The following is a 22,743-nucleotide window of genomic DNA, read 5'->3' on the forward strand; positions in this document are numbered from 1 at the left end:
TGGGACAGAAAGGAAACATTTTTTAAAGTGCTGTAACACAAATCTGTATTTGTTTTCAGAGCCTCTAACTTTAGCTTTTATATTGAAATAGTTGAGTGGGCCTTATTGAAATGAAAACATCTGAGAGGTCTAGAGGGAAAATGCTTAGCAGAACTGCTAACAACTCATAGACACATGAACCAGACACTGCTTTAATAAGCACAAGAATAAAATGGAATCACTCCAGATGCTGTAAGTACAAGTACCTCAAAATTGTACTTAAAGTAAAGGACTTGAATAAATTGGTAAAATTAATGATTTATCCATTGTGTCATTAATCTTTATATTTTGCTATTCTCAGATTATTTGGTATGAATTTGTATGTGTATGTGGGATCACTGATGGGTGCTACATAAACAAACTACTCTAATGACCAATATGTTATTAATTTATGCTCCACCTTGTCACACATTGATATTCTGTGTTTATCACATCGTCTTGTCTTTGTTACTGCTCATCTCCACAAAATCTATCTTTCTGTTACTTTCATGACTTTGTACTGAGGACTAGGCAAACTGAGTGTCATGGACTGCAACTATAAATGCAGTTGACTGACAAAAAGGTTGTGACTGCAGTTGTTCTTCAAAACTCAGAGACAAGTGACATTGAATTCAACATTTTCTGCTGTAACTCTTAAATGCCCCTATTTTGAGCTAGATTTTGCGATCAACATATCCATGATTTCTCAGTCCCTGATCTACCTTCCTGTTTTTTGTCAAAGTACATTTACAGGAATGATAAGTTGGAAGCAGACTGGAAAGGAAAGAGGGCAAACTGAATGGGAGAAAACCTTTGAGAGTTAATGTAGCCCTTTATCTTTTCTTTTCTCTCACTTTTTCAGCCTAAAACATTCACTTTCTCTGCCTGGATCACCTTATACCATTCTCAGGTTCAGCCTATCAGCACCTTTTTGTGTAGAGCTCGTGTTACTCCACCCCACCCTTGGGAAGATGGCATTATACTGTATTTGGAAGGGTAACAGAGCTCCCTCTATCTCCCTGAGACATGCCACTGACCTGTAATTAAGTCCCATTGTACTATTCAGAGGAAACTCCTCACCAAAACAGACAGAGGGCAGTGTGTGTGGATTTCCAACAGCTCAGATACCACTGTGAGTAATGCTCCACCACACAAGCTTTTTTATCAAAAAGGACCACATGCAGCACACATTAGAGCTTGCATTTTCCCTCTCCAGAGAACTCAAAGCTATGTTGATTGGTAATGAGATACAACCCATACTGTCCATCCCTCATTAGTGAGCCATTGCTGGCTGCTTCTGCCTGTGTTCTCACTACTAGCTCTCATTTTGTCTCTGCCTCGGTGTCCCCCCAACACACAACCACCACCTCCACCCCCATACCCAACACTGCCATTCAACCCGATTGATCATGCATGCAGAAATTTAACACACCCCTTAATTCCTGTCCAAATCGCCCCGTCCCACTTCCAGACCTTCCTCTGTTCATCTGGAGAGGATTGACTAAGCCTGCGTGGCAGCAGGACACTGGCTGCGGCACTCAATGAGGATAAATCGTGTTAAAGAGAACAATCACAAATCTAAACCTGTGCCCAAACATAGGGCATTTACACACCATCAGCACCATACATTTCTTACTCTTGTGTGTGTCAGCATGCGCTAAAGTCTTGAAATCTCATGGTGCAAACTTTGCACCTAACTCTGAGCCTCAGGTAGGACAGCATCTGTTTCGCCCCTGCTGTAAGTCATTGCCCTTGTATGAATTGCACAGGCTACTGATTGGCCTTAACATTAGTTACCAGGTCACATGTTGAGTTGGAGCTGAGAAGATTAGCCCGAGCTGGCTTTGGTACTAATTAAATACTTAAACCCCAGCAATGAATGAGCACACAGCACACAAATGTCCTGTTGTTCCCCAGTGCATGAGCCAGTTTGCAGTATGGAAGGTGTATTAACACAGACAAAAACTGATACAGATCAGCTTTTCACAGATATTTACTCAAAAAGTAGAATAAACCAGCTGACAAATGTGAAATGTGAATTGTAAGTCATCTTTCAAGCTCCTGAGACAGATTATTATATGAATGTTACAGGAATAGTGCGACTCTATATTTGAGAAATTGGGCTACACTTTGATATAATATCATTTAAACATAGTACTGGAAGTGAGGATTGATCACTAATTTCCTAACAACTGTTGGCCAATAGTTGTGAAACTGATTCACATTGTTGTTTGACTATTGCCCTCCACACACAAACTAATGTTAGAGAAGCCTACACCTCACTCTGTTAGGAGTGTCTGTATTATTGTATAACAGATTAAATTAATGGCACATGCTATTAAATTCCTGACAAAAAATAATTACAGTTCACATTTACTTTTTCCACCCTTTGACGTTCACTCACACATTTTACCTGTAACTGATATTTAAGTTTTGAAGCCTAGTTAAGACATTATTACAGATCAGATCTCCTAAGTAAATATTGTTAGCACTTTTTCTGAACTACAACGGGATTTGCATCAAGTTAGTCAGATTTACCCAGAATGTGACAGGACGTTCATGGATTGTACCTTCATAATAAAGGCTTCTTTTGTCATTGTAAAAAGCACATGGGTGTAGTTATAAAACCTAAAGCGATGAGAATCAATTTCAGTGTCAGATTTTATGCTTTTGTTTAGTTACATGCTTTTTTTTTTTTTGTCACTATGGTTGTTTTGCAAGTACGCTGTAACTTTCATTTCAGTGAGTTAAAGATAACCTTTTTTCTAATGACAATTTTTGGACAGCTCTGATTTTTTATCATATATGAAATCTCAGAAAACAATTTTTGGATTTTGTTGAAACTTAAATTTATTTTCCTTAGACTATATCAAATTTTGCTTCAGTTGAAGTTAGTGACATCTGTCGTATGTCGACATATGACATATGTCGACATAAAAGAATATGCAGTGAGTTACTTGTTTTATAAATTAACCTCAAGGACCACAACATAAGGCATTTTTAATTAGTTTTAAGTCCTGCAGCCAAAAAATGCAGGATTGAAAAGTCAACCCAGGAAAAAGTACAGGGAACAGAGAACAAGCAAATAGTTATAGGTTCATTTATCAGCAATGAAGAGCAGTGAAAATGTGATTTCATATGTAACTGTCGCAGGGCAGCACTTTGCATTGGTTTTATAGGCTACTTTATATTGTTTCATAGCATTTACCTAATTTTCACTAAAACTGAAACTTAAAAGGTTGTAACTGAATTTGCATTATTATTCTTTTAAATATTTATAGATGTTTTTATTTTATGTACATGGCAAAATCTAAGAAACCTTTAATACATGTGGTTGTAAGCAGATATAAATGTTGACTAACATATTTGTAAACAACTATAACAGATTCTGTGGGCGTCCACATGTGAAGGCTGAGATATAAACAACGGACAGGCCTATAAAAATGACAGGACAAATTAATTGTTGACAAATGCTTTTTTATTAACAAATACACAAAAATATCTCTGTATGCGCTCACAGCTACATTACAGCATGTTATAATCCATTTGCAAACACTACCTATACCTGGCTAAAAGATTATGTCTGGTTAGTTGCAATTTGAGTAGTTATATTTGTTTTGCACCTGCTTTTACTAGTTTCGTATTTTTCCTCTTTTTGTATCTCTTAATACTCGTTCTCTTGGGGCCCCTGGGCTGGTGCCCGGTACAGGCTAATTAATCCACCCATGCCACCGGGCATTTATTTCGAAAGGCCGCACCGGAAGCGGTGTGGGTGATGTCTGTGTCTGGGTGGTGGGATGAGAGAGAGGGAGACAGCAGCCGGGACTGACGGACTGGAGGAGGTGGAGGAGGAGGTGGAGTCTGTCCCAGCCTGCATCTGTCCCGCTCCCCTCTCTGTCACCCCGGGCCAAACCCGCCCAGCTCCTCTCACTCACTCTCCGCCTGTTTTTACCGCACGGCTCGGCCCGGACACTCACTCACATACACGCACACACACACATACACGCACACACGCAGCGAGGAGACGGAATGGAGACGGAAGGGAGCCAGAGCAGCCTGTCCACCGCGGACTCCCCTCACGACCCCTGGTAATGAAACTTTTTCTTTTTAAACACTTTGGTCCAGCTGAGGAACAAACCTGGCTGTCTGCGAGCAGACCCACGCACCTCCACACTGGGAGCCTTCATTTAACTCATACCCTGAAAATCTGCCAGGCTTTCAACCTCTCAGCGACAACTCACGCAAACATGAAACTCACCGAACTCTTCTTTAATGAAAACATAAATATTTTCTGTCTTTTCCCCCTCACAGCAAAATGTTCATAGGTGGACTCAGCTGGCAAACTACACAAGGTAAATCTTTTCTCATAAAATGCTAATAAGTCTGTAAAAATCCTTAGAGAATCACACACAAAAATCCTGTTTTTCTGAAGATGTGTGTGTGTGTTTGCTTATATTGAATTTGTTTGTTTTCTCTGCTTTTGAGCTCTACATATGAAACCTGCTCCAGCATGAATGCCCCCATTCAGAAGCACCATAAGACAAATAGATTATTTTAGGATGTAATAAGATGGGAACATTTGCTTGGAATTACTGTGTATGTATATATACTAAAATGTAGAAAGAAATTCTATATATATAATCTATCTATATATATATATATATATATATATACACACACACATTAGGTATATATATATATAATTTCTTTGTGTCCTGATCACTTTATGCATCTACACATTTAGTTCCTGCACTGTGGTGAAGGAAATCTCAGCAGAGTGAGAACTCAGGAGCCAAACTGTTTGCTCACTTGTTAACCCTCTTGATTCATTAATTGCTGCATCCTCTTCGCACCTTGTTTTGTTTCCCAGAGGGTCTGAAGGAGTACTTCAGCAAGTACGGCGAGGTGAAGGAGTGTATGGTGATGCGAGATCCGGTTACTAAGCGCTCGAGGTGAGCGAGGGAGCTGTGAGCCCGGCTCCTGTGCTGGAGCTGAAAGTTTATCTGACCTATGTGATTCTTTGCTGCTCGTATCATTACATGTTGACATTGGTTTCTGTGTCATTAATAACACCCCCACCCCACCCCCATCCCCTGATGTCTGCAGAGGGTTTGGATTCGTCACCTTTGTTGATCAGGCTGGCGTGGATAAAGTTTTGGCCCAAACCAGGCACGAGTTGGACTCCAAAACAGTGAGTTCTCTGTATTTACTTCCCACCACCAGCTAATCCCATCACTCCAGTGTTTGATTAGTGGATTTTCCAATAATCCGCCTGAGGGGTGTAACATTGCTACATTTTAGTGTGTTTACTAAGGTTCCACCATGCTGCTATTTTTCTCAAACCGTGTCTGTGTCCGCTGCCACACCTCAGATGTGAGCACTGTCCATGATAAACATCAGTAGTCGACAGTGGAGACACATGGGAGGCTGTGCTCTCTCTTCGCTCTTCAGCCAAACAGGCAAGAAAATGTCACCCAGTGTCAATTTCCATAGAAACAAGGGGAACCAGACAGGGTTGCATTCACTGCCAATCTTTGATTTGGTCTCTAGACAGAGTGAACTCAAACTTTCTTTCTGATTTTTTTTTTTTCTGTTTGTATTGACCCCAAAAAAAGTTTGTCAATGTTGCGAGCGAATGCAGTCTGAAACCGTCAAGGTGTGAAAGCAGCAACAAACAAACAAGCTTCCTGTTGATTTCAGTAGGAATGAAACTGTGAGGGTAGTGATGTTAAAGTCAGTGTGACGCATTCAGGCCTGTCCACCTGTGTGACTTGTAACTTAAAATGTATTAATCGCCTGTGTTGCAGTGTGTGTGTGTGTGTGTGTGTGTGTGTGTGTGTGTGTCTCTTTTTGTCAGTAATGAATGTGGGCTGGTCTGGGAACAATGTGGCCCGTTGGTCGCCATAGGGACCACTGCCCCCGCCTCTCTCCTCAGTGGGAGTGGTGATGGCTGCGGGTTAGTCACTGTATTGAAATGAGGGGAGGCTATTTCTTTTTTTCCCCTTTTGTGCTCTGAGCGATGCACCTTCTCAAGTATTTGGAAGATAAGTGCAGGTGCTGAACAGGGAAGTAGAGAAGAAAAAAGCAAGTTGTTTGCTGCAGAACGGAAATGAGAATTTGTTTTGTTAATTTGAATCTAAAACGCGTGAGGCTGGAAGTTGTGTGACAGAAAAGTCAAATTGAATTCAGTTTCTGGTGTGTTTTCGGTTTCCCCAGTGCCCTACTGCTATAGTGTCACTTGTAGGCATGACAGCTATGACAAGTAGCGCCATCATGGTTGGACGCCACTAACTCACCATGGGGTTTGTTTCCATAGTGACTCCCTCCCCAGCAGTTGAAGAATGGCTCTGTCACAAAAGAAAAAAAAGAAGATAACAATGCACATCATTTACAATCATTTCTTAGATACCAGAAATCAAGACAGCATGAACAGCCACACTCAGGTCATGATACTGATGGTTTATTGTCATACTTTATCCTTTCTCCTCCTCTGATAAGCATCTTATTAAGTTTATTCACACAGACTCCCTTTTTAATCTGACTCTTCCTCTCATGTTGTTTGTGTGTTGGTTCCACACAGCCCCGTAGGCCGTGTCAGGGGCCCTTCTGGCTGGCAGTTGGATAGGTGGCTTTTTGGTGGGAGCTGTGGCAGCTGCAGAGCATGTGTGTTTGGTGTGGAGAGGGCTCAGTGATCAGCCACAGGGGTTGGATGGTGAGTTGAGTAGGCCCTTTAGGCTGCTCACCCTGCCCCCCTCTTTCCTCTTTCTCTCCTGCAGGCAGGTTATCCTGTTAGCGAGAGGAGAGAAAAGTTCTCCAGTGGCAACAGAAAGAATGTGCCATGCTGTGACCGACTGAACCGCTGCGGCACTCGAATTAACAGAGCTTTGCAAAGCCGAGAGGCTGAAGAACAAATACAGTGCTGCAGAGGAATTTATTGGTACTTATTGTGTGGAAGGACAGATGCGACCCGGTTTTGACCAGTATAGGGAGGCAGGTTATACTGTGATTTATGGATGCTGCTCTGTTAGTCGCCCCTCTGGGTGCCCTCTCGGCCTCCTGCTATATGTGAAGTTAGTGACGGCCGATGCAAACTGCACCTTTGTGGGACAACGTTTCCATTCAGTTACAGCTCCAAGGCGCACAGTGGAGGGGTTTATAACAAAGTCACGCAGCTCTTTCCCATGTTGCATCAGGCACACTCATAGGCCCCGTTAAGCATTTCCATGCTGGGGGAAGGATAACCCCATCTGTGGTTGGTATGACTCTCCTAAGTATAATAGGATTGGAAGACAACAAGCTTGAGTATCTTAGAGATGTTGCTGCCCAATCGCCATGTTGCGTTAAGTGTGTTCCCAGTTCAGGCTGTGACAGGCAGCTCGCTTGGCCAACTGTTGCATAGCTGGGGTGTAGCTGGTCAAAGGGGATTGGCCTAATTTCATAAACCTCGTCAGCTTCTTCCGTTACCTTTCTATGAGCGCACAGAGGTCTCTGATCAATGCTTCACATCTTTAAATATGAGATTTTTTTCTTTTTGCTTTTTTATTCAAAGATCACTTTTACTGATGTTTAATGACATTTAAAACAGATACAGAGATGATGGATCTTATATAACTGCTTCCTCTGCACATCGAAAACTCCAAAATCTGTGAATATATCAAACATTTAACTGCTGCGCACAAGATATCTCCTACTTCACTAAAAAAGTCAGTTATTAGTGTTTGTGCAGTGTAGACTTCAGGTTTCCACGTCCTACTTGTATATGTTTCATTTTGGACCATGATTAGCTCCAAACTCTTTAACAAGAGTCACAAATCCTGCTCGTATATACAGAACAGATCTTCAGTAAGTACAACGAAACACCCTCTCCAGCAGATTAATGTGGAAAAAAAAAAACCTAATCTGCCAGTGAAGCTAGAACATCCAAGTGACGGAACAATAACCAAAACACATTTTTCAGCAGAGGGAGAATTTAAATACATCTTTTGCTATGATCATCTTTTTTTTTTTTTCCCATGAAAGAAACGGTCTTCATTAATAAAACCACTTTATCTGTTTAATGTGCACAATTTCCTCCCCACGGATGTGCTGAGTGCTGCCATGTGTTTGATTTTGTTTGTGTGTGTGTCTGTTTGTTTTTGAATGTGCACAGGAGTGTTGGACATCAGGAGGGTTGGTGACCGGAGGTGACTATCAGAGTAGTCTAGCCGTCATAGAAACTAAACAGTAGACTCTGCATCTGATCCTCCAGTCTTAGCCTATAGTCTTCTCACTCTGCTCTCTAGAACAGAAAGAAAATAATAAAAAGAAGAAAACAACTTGCGGTTTTGTCAACTCTCATTAGAAACAACACTGTTACCCTTACTCTGGTAAACGCATGTGGTTTACCATAGAGGCTCTAGCTCTTACTCTAGTTCAACTCTACCCTCTCATGGTTACGGACTAATCTTAGCGCTGTACTGTCTCACCATCTGTTAGTGTAACAGCAGTACAGTGTGGAGTAGTCTAGTTGTTCTCTAGCTGTATTAGACCAGTATAGACTAATATAGAGGTCTCAAATTTCAGATTTACAGCCTGTCTATGATTACATCCTCATGGCATGGTGTGGTTCTTTCTTTACTCTTAACCTTGGTAATATTCAGTGGGCTTGGACACATTATATATCAAATTCCTATTGTTTTAAATTTTTTTTCATAGTTGTAGTCATCAAAAGAGGTATAATGCAAAATAAAGGTTAAGCTTGTCCTTCTTCCTGGATGTAAATGTAAGGAACTGCAGGGCAGAGGACGATCCGGATCACCTGAAACAGTACAGGGTGATGAGTGGTCCCTGTTGTTGTCATCACTTCCGTCCAAAGCTGAGGGAGTTAAAAAAAAAAACAAACAAACACAAACAAACAAAATTGGGTGGATTTGCTGTCAGTGTGGTGTGATTGACAGCTCCCTGTCCTCTGTCCCGTCCTCCTCTCCCTCCCCGTCCCTCTATTTCACCCACTTTCTGACGTGCTTGTCCTTCCTCTCGGGGTCCACTCGGCGAGGTGAGGTGTGTTTGTGATTGTAGTGCCTCTGTGAGATTCCAGGAGATCACATGTCACATGGTAGTGACGAGAGAGGCAGGGGTTCACTGGACATTCTCAGGATTTGCACCTGAGTACAGCTGCACACACATGCACACACACACACACACACACACACACACACACACACACACATATAAGATGTGTAAATATATCAAACATGCAGTTGTTGCACACCATTCACACTTAGGAAGGAAGCACACATACAAAGAGGCCTGTAGAATAAATCAAACTGAGGTTCTTGTCAGTAGTGGCACAAACCTACACTGACAGTAAAGTGATTTGAAAATGCAGAGCAGGCAGTCGTCTAAATTCAACTTATACACATTTGTTAAAGATGTTTCTCCCTGTTGGTCCCCCAATCGGATGAGTGACAGAAAATAAATTCACATCAATTTGGGTAAGATTAGCTGGTTTCATCTTCTCAAATATGAGCATGTGCTTTATCATTATTATTATTATCATTAGTAACTGAATATCTGAATTTTGCACTGCATTGCAAAAAGAAAACACGGAGTATTATAAAGGACCTTTTTTATTGTTTCATTTCACAGCCAAATGATACATCAGTTAATTACAAAAATAAATAGAATATTGAAAATCAGCACTATCTGCAACCCTAAATGTAATATAATATAAGTTTTTGTAATGTGAATTAAAATAACAAACTGATGGACAGAAATTGTGTGAAAATAAGGAATTTTAAATGATAGATTGGCAATTAAATGAGAAATAAAATGTTTCTAATAAACCCTTTCCAAATTGTAAACAGAGGAAGATGAAATGTTGTCTAAAACTGGCAAAAGTAGATTTGAACTCAGAAACAGTCTGAACAGGTGACATTCGATACCAATGGTACTTGTTTAGACAATTTCAGATATAAACTCATTTAAGTTTTTTTTCATATACTGGTCATAATTTACCCTGATGGGTAGCACAGGTTCACATTATAAGACACACATACACAACAACATACAGCAGTGTTGTGATCTCAGTGTGTTGATGTCACAATAGAGTGAACATTTAGATTTTGCTCCATGGTTTTTAATGATGTCATTCTGTTTCCCAATAGATTGACCTGAGTACAATAGGCCTTAAAAACAGGTGTCTTTGGCATCATTGCTTTGATTTAGGACTGGTGAATACATTGTGCAGGGCCAGGAGGATAACATGGATATATGACACCTTCATTGCTGAGTTGTTAAAGAAAGAAAGCTGAAGGTGTGATGTTAGAGCGCATTAAAGAAAGGCGACAGGCTGCTGGGTCACCTGTACCATAACACATGACACTTACCAGCCCTCTGTTTCTATGTATTCTCTCCTGTAGATCGATCCAAAGGTTGCATTTCCTCGAAGAGCTCAGCCCAAGGTGCGTCCCGTCGTCTTCTTCTCCTTCTGTTAGTTGTGTGTAATTGTTTGCAGCAGGTTAGCGTGTGTTGACTGTTTCAGGCTCTTATTTGGGCAAATGCCTGGTAATATGATGAACATGAGCAGCACTGAGCTGTTACGAGATCATGTTTTAACAAAAACTTTCACAACTTTAGAATCACACAGTATTGTTAAACCCACCCAAAAATCTGTATCATATTTCAAGTACACTCTGTCCCGATCTGAGGCAGCTTGTCTTAACAACAATTCACAGAGAAACAAAACGACGAGCTTCATGAGGCAAATCGGCACAAATAAATTCTGGTAGTGATACAGTACCATATAACATTTACCTAAACACAACAGATTGGCAGAAATGGCTGTGTCATTTGGTGTTGCATTGGCCCTGGTGACCCATTAAATGTCCCATGTGGAAACTGTGTGAACAAAACATGACACGGTAAAAATAACAAAATTATCTTTACATAGAATTAACAACATAAATCACTGAAAATGTTTTTATTTAGATGTTTATACATGTCCCATAATGTGATGCATCATAGAATAAAAAAGTTTTTTAAGAGTTGTATCTATAGAAATGAAAGAAAAAGGTGGTGAGTACTGGCACAGAAACAAATAAATTAAATAAAAAGTAAATCATACAATAAAAGTCATGAAAAATATTTGTATATTCTATTGTTTGTATATTTGTATGCTGTTTAATGTTGGTGTACTGTAACGTAACTTTTACATATCTGCAGTGTTATGGGTCTGTTTGCCCTCTGACCATCTGAAACTGATGTAGGTAACATTAAGAAATAAGAAATAACATGTGTTGTACATGTATACCCAACTTCAAAAATAATGTTACAAATATAATCTTGATGATGTGCGTCTCTATTTAAGATAATTACAGTTTGAGGTCACGATGTTTGGCCATGTTTTTTTTGTTTTTTTTTTCATAACGGGGCATGTGATCCTCTAACAGTGCACACATGCATAGACAGCTGTGTTCAATAATGTTTTGAGAACAGTAATAAATTTAACTAGTTGATTAATCCGTTAGTTCATCAAAAGAAAATTAATCACCAGCTTTTTGATAACCAATGAATAGTTTATATAGTCATTTTCAAATGTTTGATGGTTCCACCTTTGCAAATGTGGTCTTAAAATGTTTATTGTGGGTTTTGGAACTAACAAATCTTAAATCTTAAATGTCGTTTTAAACTACCATAATAAAAACAGAATTTCATTAAATATGTATAAAAAGATAACTGTCTACACAAAACATTTGTTCAGCATTTCCTTTCTTCCTCTTGCAGTTGGTGACTCGAACCAAGAAGATCTTTGTGGGAGGCCTGTCAGTGAACACAACTATCGAGGATGTCAAGCAGTACTTTGACCAGTTCGGGAAGGTAAGTTATTTCTAAGAGTTGTCAATGTCGATGTGGTTGACGATGAAAAAACTGCAAGGTGGCTCGGGACCCAAAGCGAGGACTGCTTTGTCAGTTACTGTGGATTCGCACAAGTTTGTCTGGTGGCATCAGTGTAGAAACAAACCGATGGCTTAGAAACACGTAGAACCAAGTCCCACCAGCTCTGCCAAGTCTGATTCACCACAAATTCTCTGAGAAAAACTTCACTTGGAGTCGCTGCCGCTGCCTGGAAGAGAAGGAGTTACTGCGGGAAGAGGAGGGTGAGAAAGGAGGGAGAGAAAAGGCTTGAAGAGGGGAGGAAGGGGGAAATAACGAGGCTGAGAGGGTCCGGGAGCAGCAGACGAAGTTCTGGAGACGACAAGAGGGAGCAGGGGGAGGGAGGTGTGGGGAGAAAAGTTTTGTGGTGAGTGTATGGTGATGGTGAGGAAGGAGGGGGGGGATTATCAGAATCTGAATTAATCTGATGTAACAGCTGCTCCTACCCACAACCCCCTCCTGGCCCGTTACCGTGGTGACCTGGCTTGCCCATTGTCCCCAAGTAATTCTGTGGGTTAGGGGTTTTGTTCTGAAGGAGGAGGGATGAGAGTGTGTGTGTGGGGTGGGGGTTAACTCAGGAGTTTCGTAACAATAAATACAAGTTGATTAATGCTCAAAATCCTCCAAACGTGTCTCCTAACCTTTATATAATTTCCCCAATGTTTGTGTTTTGTTAATATATTTCTACATAAAGTTTGGCCCAAGTTTCTTATATTGTGGGGACCCTGAAAGGCATGAGGCAAAGAATAGATGATGGATAAAGACACCGACAAGGGAGGGAGGGCCTGATTGAGAGAGGCTCGCAGAAGCATAAGAACTGGGAACTGGGGCAAAGATGGGGTGTGTGGAGGGGATTTACGAGGGCAATTATGCCTCGGTACAAAGCTAGACAAATATTTTGTTAGTTGGTTCAGAAGGTATTTGCATACTGGAAGTTTCTGGGTTGTTCGCACTCCTCAATGTGTCCTCTAATATGAACCTGTACATCAGTAATATGTGTGATTACTTCTTCATGAGGTTTGGTTCAAAACAAACAACCAAAAAAAACCATCCAGACTATTTCAACACATTGTAGGTGGACAGTCTGCACCACAAGCCCCTAAAACTTCAGACATGTGAAGGCTCCGTTCTGCGGTTTCGTTTCTGACTGTGTGGTACTTTACTTTCAGATCCAAAGGTTTGGCCTCGAGTTTCTCTTTGCTCCCTCCGCAATCATAACGTTTAGATGAATTTTGCCGGTAGAGATATCGAGGGATGGATGGTGAAATGTAGGCTCCAGCCATCCATGGAAGTTCCTGATTAGACTGCCTCACTGGACCTTTTGTGTCCCATCCTGGTGAGGACAAAGGAACGCGGAGAGGGATGGGCAGGGGATAACAGGAAAGATGAGAGATGGGGAAAAAAAGGAAAAGAAGGAATATTGTCCAGTGGTACGCCATTAAAATGCCCCGCGTTTGAAATATTGAGCAATGATGTGCGATGGACTCAGCTAGCAGCGGAGTGTGTGCCGTTTCAGTTTATGTTGGGATTCTGTAGGTTTTTCTGTTTGCCTTGTTAAATCAGAGTTTTGAAGCCTTCACAGCTGATCATTTAATATTTTGGCACTGCAAAAAGTTTTCAGTGTTGAGCTTCTTGGGCGAAAGTGTCAGCTGAAGGGCAAAGCTAAAGAGTGTTTTGAGTGCAGAGATCCAGGGTTGAACATGTTGCAGGCGCTGAGCAAATGTCAGGCTGGAAGGAAGCAGTGACTTGAGATGCATCAGCATAACAGGTCCCCTTTCACACTGACACTCCTCACTCACCTTTGACCTTTCTGTAGGCAAACTGCCCTTGGGGGGTCCACACATACACATACACACACACACACACTGAGAGTATGTGACTATGATAAATTATTCAGTGGACCATATCCAGTAAACTTATTATAGACCAGGAGTACAGATTCACTCTCCAAATGTTTCTTAGGACCTCTGTGTGTAGACTGAGGAATAAACATGACAGCTAGTGACAAGTGCAAGAGGGAAAGAAAGAGTAGGTCAGCTCTGTCATAAGAAACTCTGGGTGTGTGTAGAATAGACACCTGTGTCTTTGCTGTATAAAGGGAGGCCAGACCGGAGGGAGAGGTCAAAGGGAGAAGAGGAGGAGGAATTATGGCTGACTGTGCCAACAAACAAAGCCTCCAGGCCTCTTTGTTCTCCGTCTCTCTTTGTCTCTTCTTTCCCCTCCCTTTCCACTTTGACCCAATCCTTTTTTTCTTTCTCTGTCTTACAGGACTCTCTGTGCTCTCTTTCACCATATCTCCACCTGTTGCTACTTCTCTCGCTATCAGCTCTCCCCTCTCATCGAGTCTCCACCTGCTCACAGGATTCACCTTTCTTCTTGTGACTGGCTACGTTCTCTTTGTGTGTGTGTGTGTGTGTGTCAGTGTTTCTCTCTTTGCGGCCCTCTTTGTCTCACTGGCACTTTCCCACTATTCATAAAGCATATTTGATGTTGGCTCGAGCTCTTTTATAAGGACTTTTTGTACAGTTGCCATGGGAATGTCAAACTTTGGAAGGGAGAAAGGGGGCGGATTATGGGCTCTCTGTGAGAAGGATTGTGACCGGGGCAGTTTAGCAGCAAACACAACTTTCAACTTTCCATGCCACCCATTAGGACTATTTGTCATACACAGTATTTCTTTATATTTTCCTGTCTTTGCCCCCTCAGGCCCCTCTTTGTAACCTGTCGCTCGTCTCCCCCCTGCCTCCCTCTTCCCCCTCCTTTCTGTCCATCTGTTGCTGAGCCTCCCTGCAGAACTTGAGACGGGCTGAGGTCAGGCAATATGTCGCGTGGCGAAAGAGAGAGAGAGCGTCACATTAAAAAAACTGTGTTGTTTGTCTGCCCACAGGTTGATGATGCCATGCTCATGTTCGACAAGACCACCAACAGACACAGAGGTGAGACGGGCTGACCATCTCTCCATTCACTCCCCATATCTCTGCTTTTCCTCTCTGTCTCTTCCTTGATTTAATACTCTTCCTCCAGTCCCTCCTGGGTGTCTATTGACCTCCTCCTTCCTGTGGGCTGAGCTGGGGGAGACGAACAGGGCTAGTCTAATTAGCCAGTCCGTTAATCGGGATCAGGATAAAGCCTCCTTAAGCACCCCCTCCCCTCCCTGGGACTGATCGATTATGACAGCCTACCAGCTTTGCCTTTAAGGGAGGGAAGAAGGATGAGTGTAGAGTAGCAGTATTGAAATGGAGGGGCAAACGGGGTAAATGTGTTAAGCGGCTGTTACAGCACTGATTACTTGAGACTATTAGCGTATGGTCTAAATCCACCATACGGTGTGAAGATTTTGATATTCATGTTGTCCTTGCCAGGGTTTGGCTTTGTAACGTTTGAAAACGAGGATGTGGTGGAGAAAGTCTGTGAGATCCACTTCCATGAAATCAACAACAAAATGGTGAGCGGCTCCATTTGTGAGCAGCACTCTTAACATCAAATTCTGTCAATTGGAAACTAGAAGTGCTGATGTGTGTTTTGTCTGGATAACAGGTGGAGTGTAAGAAAGCTCAGCCCAAGGAGGTAATGTCGCCCACGGGCTCAGCCAGGGGGCGCTCTCGGGTGATGCCCTACGGAATGGATGCCTTCATGCTGGGCATTGGTATGCTGGGTAAGTTAGTATTGATCAGGACAGGAAGGATGTCGCTGAACACCTGAACCCGACAATAGCTATTCCTGCACTAAAGCTCCAGCTGCCTTAAAGGTCACATGGTGCCTCATGGGGAGAAAGCTGACCACTGACCTCAGCTGATCACTTCAGACTGTAACTCTCAAGCATCCAGCCATGATTATCTAGACTTCAGACTTTCAAAGTGACCAAAGAGATTGTGGTAATGAAAAAAAAAACAACACTTTCAACATTTCCAAACTGCTAATAGCCATATACGCTGTAGTTACACATTACCAGTGGTTGCAATAATTTCTTTAATGTTTGTTTAGGAATTTAAAGTTGCAATTTCATGAAGTTTCAACTCTAGAAAGCTCAGACCACATTTTACAGTCATTTACAGTCACATCAGGCTGTGTAGTATTCGTCACATCCACTAAACTGAATAAATGGCTTTATTCTTTTCTTGCTGCCTTGCAGATAATCCATTACAGCAGGGCTAACTCATTAACAGATCTTTACTGTATTCATATTAGACAGGACCTGTTTGTGCAACTGAAGCTAAACGTCCATGCCAATGCTTCCACCTACTGTACTGTCTGAGAACTGCAGCTTTTTCTTCAGCATTTCAGTGATTTAATTAGACAGCATAGGTGAGAGAATATGCCGCCACACTCTGAAAATAAATAAATCAACAATAATAATAATAATAATAACAGCAAGCTACTAATTCTTGTCTTGTGAAGAAATCCAGACCACAGGTGCAGGATATTACAGTCTTTTAGGGGGCAGCACAACCACACACACTATGTTTGTGTCAAGTGTTTTCTTTTAATAACAGTACCAGTGCTGGTACTCTGCAATGACGCAAATGTTTTTCTCCTACCACATGTGCCATTATAGGTGCAATAACACCCTGTGTACATCTTGAGTCTTTTGCAGCGGTCCAGCTGTTACCAGTGATTTTGTTTCCATAGGTTATCCAGGCTTCCAGACAGCTACGTACACCAGCCGGAGCTACGCTGGCATCACTCCTGGATACACCTACCAGTTCCCTGGTAATCACAGCACGCTTTACGCTACTGACACACTCTTGAGTTGTTTCTGTCACGTTAGCTGAGAAATCAACACGCAGCCATATTTAGTTAGCAGGTGCAAGTAATCACAACTGTAGATGCATGGCGCTGAATGTGCCATGAAAGGAAACTTCTTAAGACTTTGGCTCGGTGGTCACCTGTAGACAAATGAAGGCACAGACACTAAAATCATCCTTTGCGTCTTTCTAGCCTATTCACACTTAAATATACCTTATATTTTATTGTTAAAGGGAACAAATGTAATTTTACTGAAATATTGGGTTACATAAACTACTCCATATGAAGTAGTTTGTGGTGAATGACTGCACATCTAAAAATGTGATTATTCACTGAACAGCAGATATGATGTAAATATGCTTGAATGGAGAAAAGGAAACAAAAAGGATGAATTGTGTTATAGTGCTCTTATGAAGTGAATACATTTGAAGTGTATCCATAAACAGTCAATAGCTGGTGTAGTCTGATGCTGAACTGAAAGTAGCTGCACTGTCACAAATACAAACATGTGCCCATAGAAGCACATGAAACAACTGAAAGTGAGTGTAAATGGCTGCTTGTAAATATCAGAGTGGAATTGCATCTGAGCTTGTGGACAAGTGTGTGTGTGTGTTTGTGTGGATGTTAGCACGGTGATGCGTTTTACTGGAGTGTATGAACTTGATCTGAGAGTTAATTCCAAAAGTAGATGTCCCCTACAGAAACACCCTGTTCATGAAATCAAAGCACTCTTTTAAATTGAAGCTATTATGTTGTATAAAAAATGTAATACTTGATATACATATATCTAAATGTATTTTTTGCTGTTTTATAATCATTACTAGTGTATCATATTTAAGAGCACTTTTTGACATTATAACATCCTTTAACTCCTGTTTGATTTCCTCAAATCCTGTGTATGTATTTCCTCACCTCTGAGGTATGTCCCTCTGAATGTGTGTGTGTGTGTGTGTGTGTGTGTGTGTGTGTGTGTGTGTGTGTGTGTGTGTGTGTGTGTGTTTTCTCATCCTGCTGCTGGTGGTGTGTGTCTCAACACAACTCTGATGTTTCTGTTTTAGAGTTCCACTTAGAGAGGACTCCCCTTCTGACTTCACCCCACCCCCCTGAGCTCACAGGTCAGTCAGTCCCTCCTCTGGGCTTTACAAGCAGCAGCATGTGGTCAGTCATACACCTGATCACTCTTTGGTTTCCATGTTTGTGTTTGTCAGTCCTCCTCTGTGTCTAGCTGAAGGCAGGATTGCTGACAGCAATGACAAAGCCTTTGTTGTTAGCTTTAAAGTCTTCCCCCTCTCACCTCATCAGTTCCATGTTTTTAATATGATAATCAGCAGCACACACATTCACAGTTTTTACTTCTTCTTCCATTTTTCAGAAAGTTCCTGCTGTCACAACACAGACTCTAGTATGTATTAGTGATTCTGAACTTGCACACTGCAGAATTTAATCTGAACATTGTCTTGTTTGTTTCTTTAGCCATTCCTCTCACAGCGTACGGACCAATGGCAGCAGCGGCAGCAGCAGTAGTTAGAGGTACGAATATTGAAAAGCTCGTAAAATGAATGTCATGTAGGCTTGAATGTAAAATGGATTTTCAGAGGTATTTTTACCAAAATAGCTCCCTGCTGCTACTGAAAATTAGACTGCTGAGCAGTGAGAGTGAAGTAAAATGGTAACGTTGTGGGATGGAAAACCAAAACTATGAGCTTAAAGACCCTAAAATGCTCCATAGAGCAGAGTGTGTCAATTCTGTGTGGGTTTGTCAGTACGAGTGACATCTTTCACATTATACATTGACACTGGCAAAATTAATTATAGCCATGCACTTTATAAAAGGGGCTAAATGTGGTCTTTCTCAGGCAAAGAAAATCAGATTGCAGGAATGTTACATTAGAAAATTAGATTATTACATGACTAAATGTGAATTAAATGCATATCATTTGTGTGTGACATGACTTCAAAAATGTATCCACCTGAAAATTGTTACAGTAACACGTAACAGCAAAAAACTGTTTTTGACACTGTTTTTGTTTTGCTTTTAGGTTCTACACCATCTCGTTCAGCTGGATTTTTAGGTACGAGCAGCCCGGGCCCGATGGCAGACCTTTATGGAACAGCCAGCCAGGAGTCAGCTGTCAGCAGTTACCTCAGCGCTACAAGCCCTGCGCCAAGCACTGGCTTCAGCCATAGTCTCGGGGTGAGATACTGTCACTGTTCATTATGTATTTGTGTTTCATAAGTTTATGTCCTGTTCTTTGAAATGAGAGGGAGACGGGAGGCTCAAATCTTTGCTTTATATAAAAGCCTCCACCCATCAGCTGTCTGGTCTAGCTCAGCACGGAGAAGGAGAGCAGCTAACTTGGCTCTGTCACACTATCACCAGAGACCATTTAAACCAGAGCCTGACGTGTTTACCAGTGATTGACATCACTGACATTAGTACTGGTGCTGAATCTACTCTGCTATCAAAACGTGTGAGGGTGCCAGGGTGATATTTCAGTGCTTCATACCTGTGTGCCATCATGACCTGGGTTGTGTGCAGCTTCTTTTTTTACTGATTGGCATATTCAACCTGTCAGAAAGAGTATAAAAGAGATACTCAAAGTCAGTGTTTCTCTAGCAAACAAGTGACCTTCATGTTTATCTGCTTCCACCCACAGGGCCCGTTGATCGCCACGGCCTTCACTAATGGTTATCACTGAGAGTGTGAGTCAGCCAGTCATTATTTTTCTAAACATATGGGATCATTTTAACTAAGCTGAGAGTAACTCAGATAGTTTTTTGTATCAGTACAGAGCTGTAGACTGAGAGCTGGAAAGGAGTTGAAGCTGTTTTGGAGCTGATCTGACCTGTCTCTGTCCAGTCCACCTCTCTGGCTGGGGCCACTGAACCATCACCTCCTCGACCCTGGTGTCAACCTGGGCCCAGCCGACCCTGCTGACGTCTCACCAAACCCCACCTTCTGAGAAAAAAAGAAGAATCAGCTCCTCACAGGAGTGAAAACCTTTATCACTACATAAAATAGCAACACATGCAGATGCTGTATTTTTAGCGTTTTTCTCTTATGTTTCACCATGCTGTTTTTTTTCTTTGTGGTCTGTCTGTTTCTGTTTTGGCTGTGTTTTAATCGAACCTGATCTCTCTCTGATGAAAGGAGTTAAATCTCCAGGTGAAGCCTGTTTAAAGGTCAGGAGCTATGATTTGTACTGGAAAACTGTATATTTGTCACTAGTTCATACTGAATTTTAACAAAACATTTGTGATTAATACTATTTCTTGAAAATGTGTCACAAATTGTATATCTTGGTAGGTTTTTAACTAAGACTTGGTAAACTAATCATGGTCAGATGACAAAGGTCCTTAGTCACAGTTACATAGTAGGCCTACATAAGCTGTACAATTTTGTAAAATATTGTAAATATGACTCTGAGTGGGGATGGGGGTGGGGGGCAATATTCAGCTGATCTTTGTTTCTGTGAGGTGGGAGACTTTGGATTGATGAAATGATTGTTCCCTTCATCAATCCTGTTAGAAAGCTTGACTGTTACATACCATAGTTTCACAGGGAGGTCAAGAACATTTAATTTTGTCTGTCAATATAAGAGCAGCCATATGCTGTATTTCTGTCCAGGCATTTATGAACAGTGTGTCACAAGTATGTTTTTTGCATTCAGAAGCTGCATCTGAGTGGAAACATGAGACAGGCTGAGTCTGCAACAAAACTTTACTTTGGGGATACTTGGGCGTAAAAAAGTTCCTCTGTCAGGAGAGAGAGAAAAAAAAAACATGTTGATTTCTTACTTTGTCCTCTTGTTGTTTTAACTGTGATTTTCAATATGTGATGATTATGAAGGAAAATGAAGGACTTGTATGCAGGCGCAGTCATGCACAGCTAACATGTTTATGACTGATTCACTCTGCAGGTTGTGTTGATGTTTGCGTGAGCATGTCGTGGTTTTTTTTTATACACATTGATTTTCAATGTGCCATGTGCTGTTTTTTTGGGGGGGGTGGTACCTCAGTTGCAAATGTGAAGTTTTAATCTGACTTTTTTAATGATAACATTAACATCAATGTCAAAGTGTGGATGGTGGTGGTGTTATTAACTCTTTACTTGTCCCTAATCATCACTCTATATCCACTGGAGGTCACAGACTGTAGCAGTGTGACAGCTATTTTTAGACCAAAATGTTCAGAGCTACTAGGATGTTGCACTGGCCGATCACAAATAATGTATTTTCCTTCGAATGTTAGCTTACGAACAAAGCACTCTCGAGCTACAGAATACCCAGTTTTACATTTTGATACACTTGCACTGCTGTGGATTACATGGTAGTTCATACTTTGATGCTGAAAAATAACAATCTTGTCAACACTGTAACATTTTCTCATTTTCTTTTTCCTGTCACATTTATTCCTTTGGGAAAAAAAAACCTTTTTAAAATTCCTAATAAATTATTTTAAAACATTCCATTTACGTGCCCCGTTTGACTTTTTTTTTGCACTTAATGTTTGTTTTTCTTTTTAATGGAAAAAGAAAAATAAAGTCAACAGAAAAATAAAAGGAAAGGATATTTGTTTTTACATTTACAAAGCTATTGTTTGTTAAGGTTTATAGGTTGTGAATGTTTTTTGGTATTAGCTGCTGCTGTGCACAGTGTGCTCCTCACAGTGTGTCCACATTTGTCTCAATAGTCCACGCTACATACTAAGTTGAGAGGCTTCCAGGACGTTTTCATGCCACGTACATAAAATAGACGCCACCATAAAGAAACCTCATTTAGCATGATGGATTTTTGTCTTACTTTGAAATTGTAAACTGAAAACAAAGGGTGCTATTCTAACACATTTGCTAAGTCTCTATAAATTTGAATAAATAGCTAAAAAAAATGATGTAAATTACTATATTTTCTGAGTTTTAAAACTATAAACTGTCTTTTCTCTATTCAATTTCCTTACATTGTACCTGTGGGTCACTGTCTGTCAGCTGGCCTGCATCTTCAGTCTGCTCAGACTCCTCAGACCCCAGCAGGCCTCTGAGTCCTGCTCCTACCTCCCTGCTGGCTGATTTCTCTCTTCCATCATTGCTGCTCCACTGCCTTCATTTCCACACTCCCAGGGTCCCATGTCTGTCGCTTTGTCTCTCTGCCTCATGAACTCCAACCTCTCGCTGGACAGTAGCTCTGGCCGGACACAGGGCCTTCATGGCGGACACAGGGCTCCAGGGATCCCGTCCCTCCGAGGACCTCACCATGTTCACCAGTTTCTGCCCTGTATGACCCATCAGTACTGTGCTGCTGGTTTTCTTTGTACTGGTGATCTAGATTTAGTTGTTTGCTATCTTTTTCCTCTACGACATGTGAGGTGACCTCTTGAGGAGAGGGAGGAAGTGGAGGGGAGGTTATTAAAAACTAATGCACTGCTGGTTTTCTCTAGAAGGGCCAGTCTGGTTGAAAATGTGATTATGTGCACTGCAGTGTGCTCCAACCATCAGTGGAAAAGGGGACTTTTCCCTACTCTAAAGAACCGATGACTGCGTCTGACTTTTATTTTGACCATGTACAAGGTTTAAATATCTGAAGTACCTGAAACCAAATAGCTGTGAGAATGGCTCAGATATGAAGAAATCAGATATGGCACAAAGACGCTTGTGTTTTGCTGAGCTGCAGGAATCTTTAAAGGCTTAGGATAGGCCAGTCAAAAACCCATTCGAAAACACAAGACTGGCCAAAAATGCCTGTAAAACTGTGTAACTGTGTAGTTTTATTCTATTGAAAGACACATTTAAAATAGAAGATACATTTAAAAATAAAAGATATATTTTAAAATATGCCACCTTAACATGGACAAATGTGTCCTCAGCAATTAAAGGTTATTATCTGTGTAGCAATTTTCCCTTTCCGGATTGATTTATGTTTGAAGACCTGTTTTCATCACATTCACAGCAATAAAAGTCACATTTAAGGACCCCTAATTTTACTGTGCGGCCGCTTGGGGGAACCGCGTCCCCGACGTTGAAAACCACTGACTGATAGCTGATAGCTGGAAAATCCTATTTTCTAACCAAAG

The 22,743-nt window shown here is 41.3% G+C and overlaps 1 protein-coding gene across 2 annotated transcripts; it reads left to right on the forward strand.

Annotated features, from left to right (window-relative positions):
- The first annotated feature begins 3,862 nt into the window (after positions 1-3,862).
- On the forward strand, positions 3,863-21,147 carry msi1b (musashi RNA binding protein 1b). Of its 2 annotated transcripts, none has more exons than XM_026322495.2 (15): positions 3,863-4,106; positions 4,330-4,370; positions 4,889-4,970; positions 5,125-5,209; positions 10,419-10,460; positions 11,782-11,874; positions 14,819-14,867; positions 15,294-15,376; positions 15,469-15,586; positions 16,561-16,641; positions 17,736-17,792; positions 18,151-18,207; positions 18,717-18,871; positions 19,335-19,380; positions 19,465-21,147. In XM_026322495.2, the coding sequence occupies exons 1-14, from the start codon at positions 4,048-4,050 to the stop codon at positions 19,374-19,376; spliced, it is 1,044 nt and encodes a 347-aa protein (XP_026178280.1). In that variant the 5' UTR covers positions 3,863-4,047; the 3' UTR covers positions 19,377-19,380; positions 19,465-21,147. The 2 variants fall into 2 exon arrangements, with proteins under 2 accessions (XP_026178280.1, XP_026178281.1); XM_026322496.2 differs by having other exon boundaries at positions 19,470-21,147.
- The last annotated feature ends 1,596 nt before the right edge of the window (positions 21,148-22,743 follow it).

This window comes from Mastacembelus armatus, chromosome 9 (assembly GCF_900324485.2).
Source record: "Mastacembelus armatus chromosome 9, fMasArm1.2, whole genome shotgun sequence".
Taxonomy (NCBI): domain Eukaryota; kingdom Metazoa; phylum Chordata; class Actinopteri; order Synbranchiformes; family Mastacembelidae; genus Mastacembelus; species Mastacembelus armatus.

Bases quoted from the DNA above. Each gene is read 5' to 3' on its own strand.
- msi1b (XM_026322495.2), top strand. From the start codon at position 4,048: ATGGAGACGGAAGGGAGCCAGAGCAGCCTGTCCACCGCGGACTCCCCT. The intron at 4,971-5,124 runs GTGAGCGAGGGA...TGATGTCTGCAG, and splicing joins CCGGTTACTAAGCGCTCGAG to AGGGTTTGGATTCGTCACCT. The intron at 15,587-16,560 runs GTAAGTTAGTAT...TTGTTTCCATAG, and splicing joins GCTGGGCATTGGTATGCTGG to GTTATCCAGGCTTCCAGACA.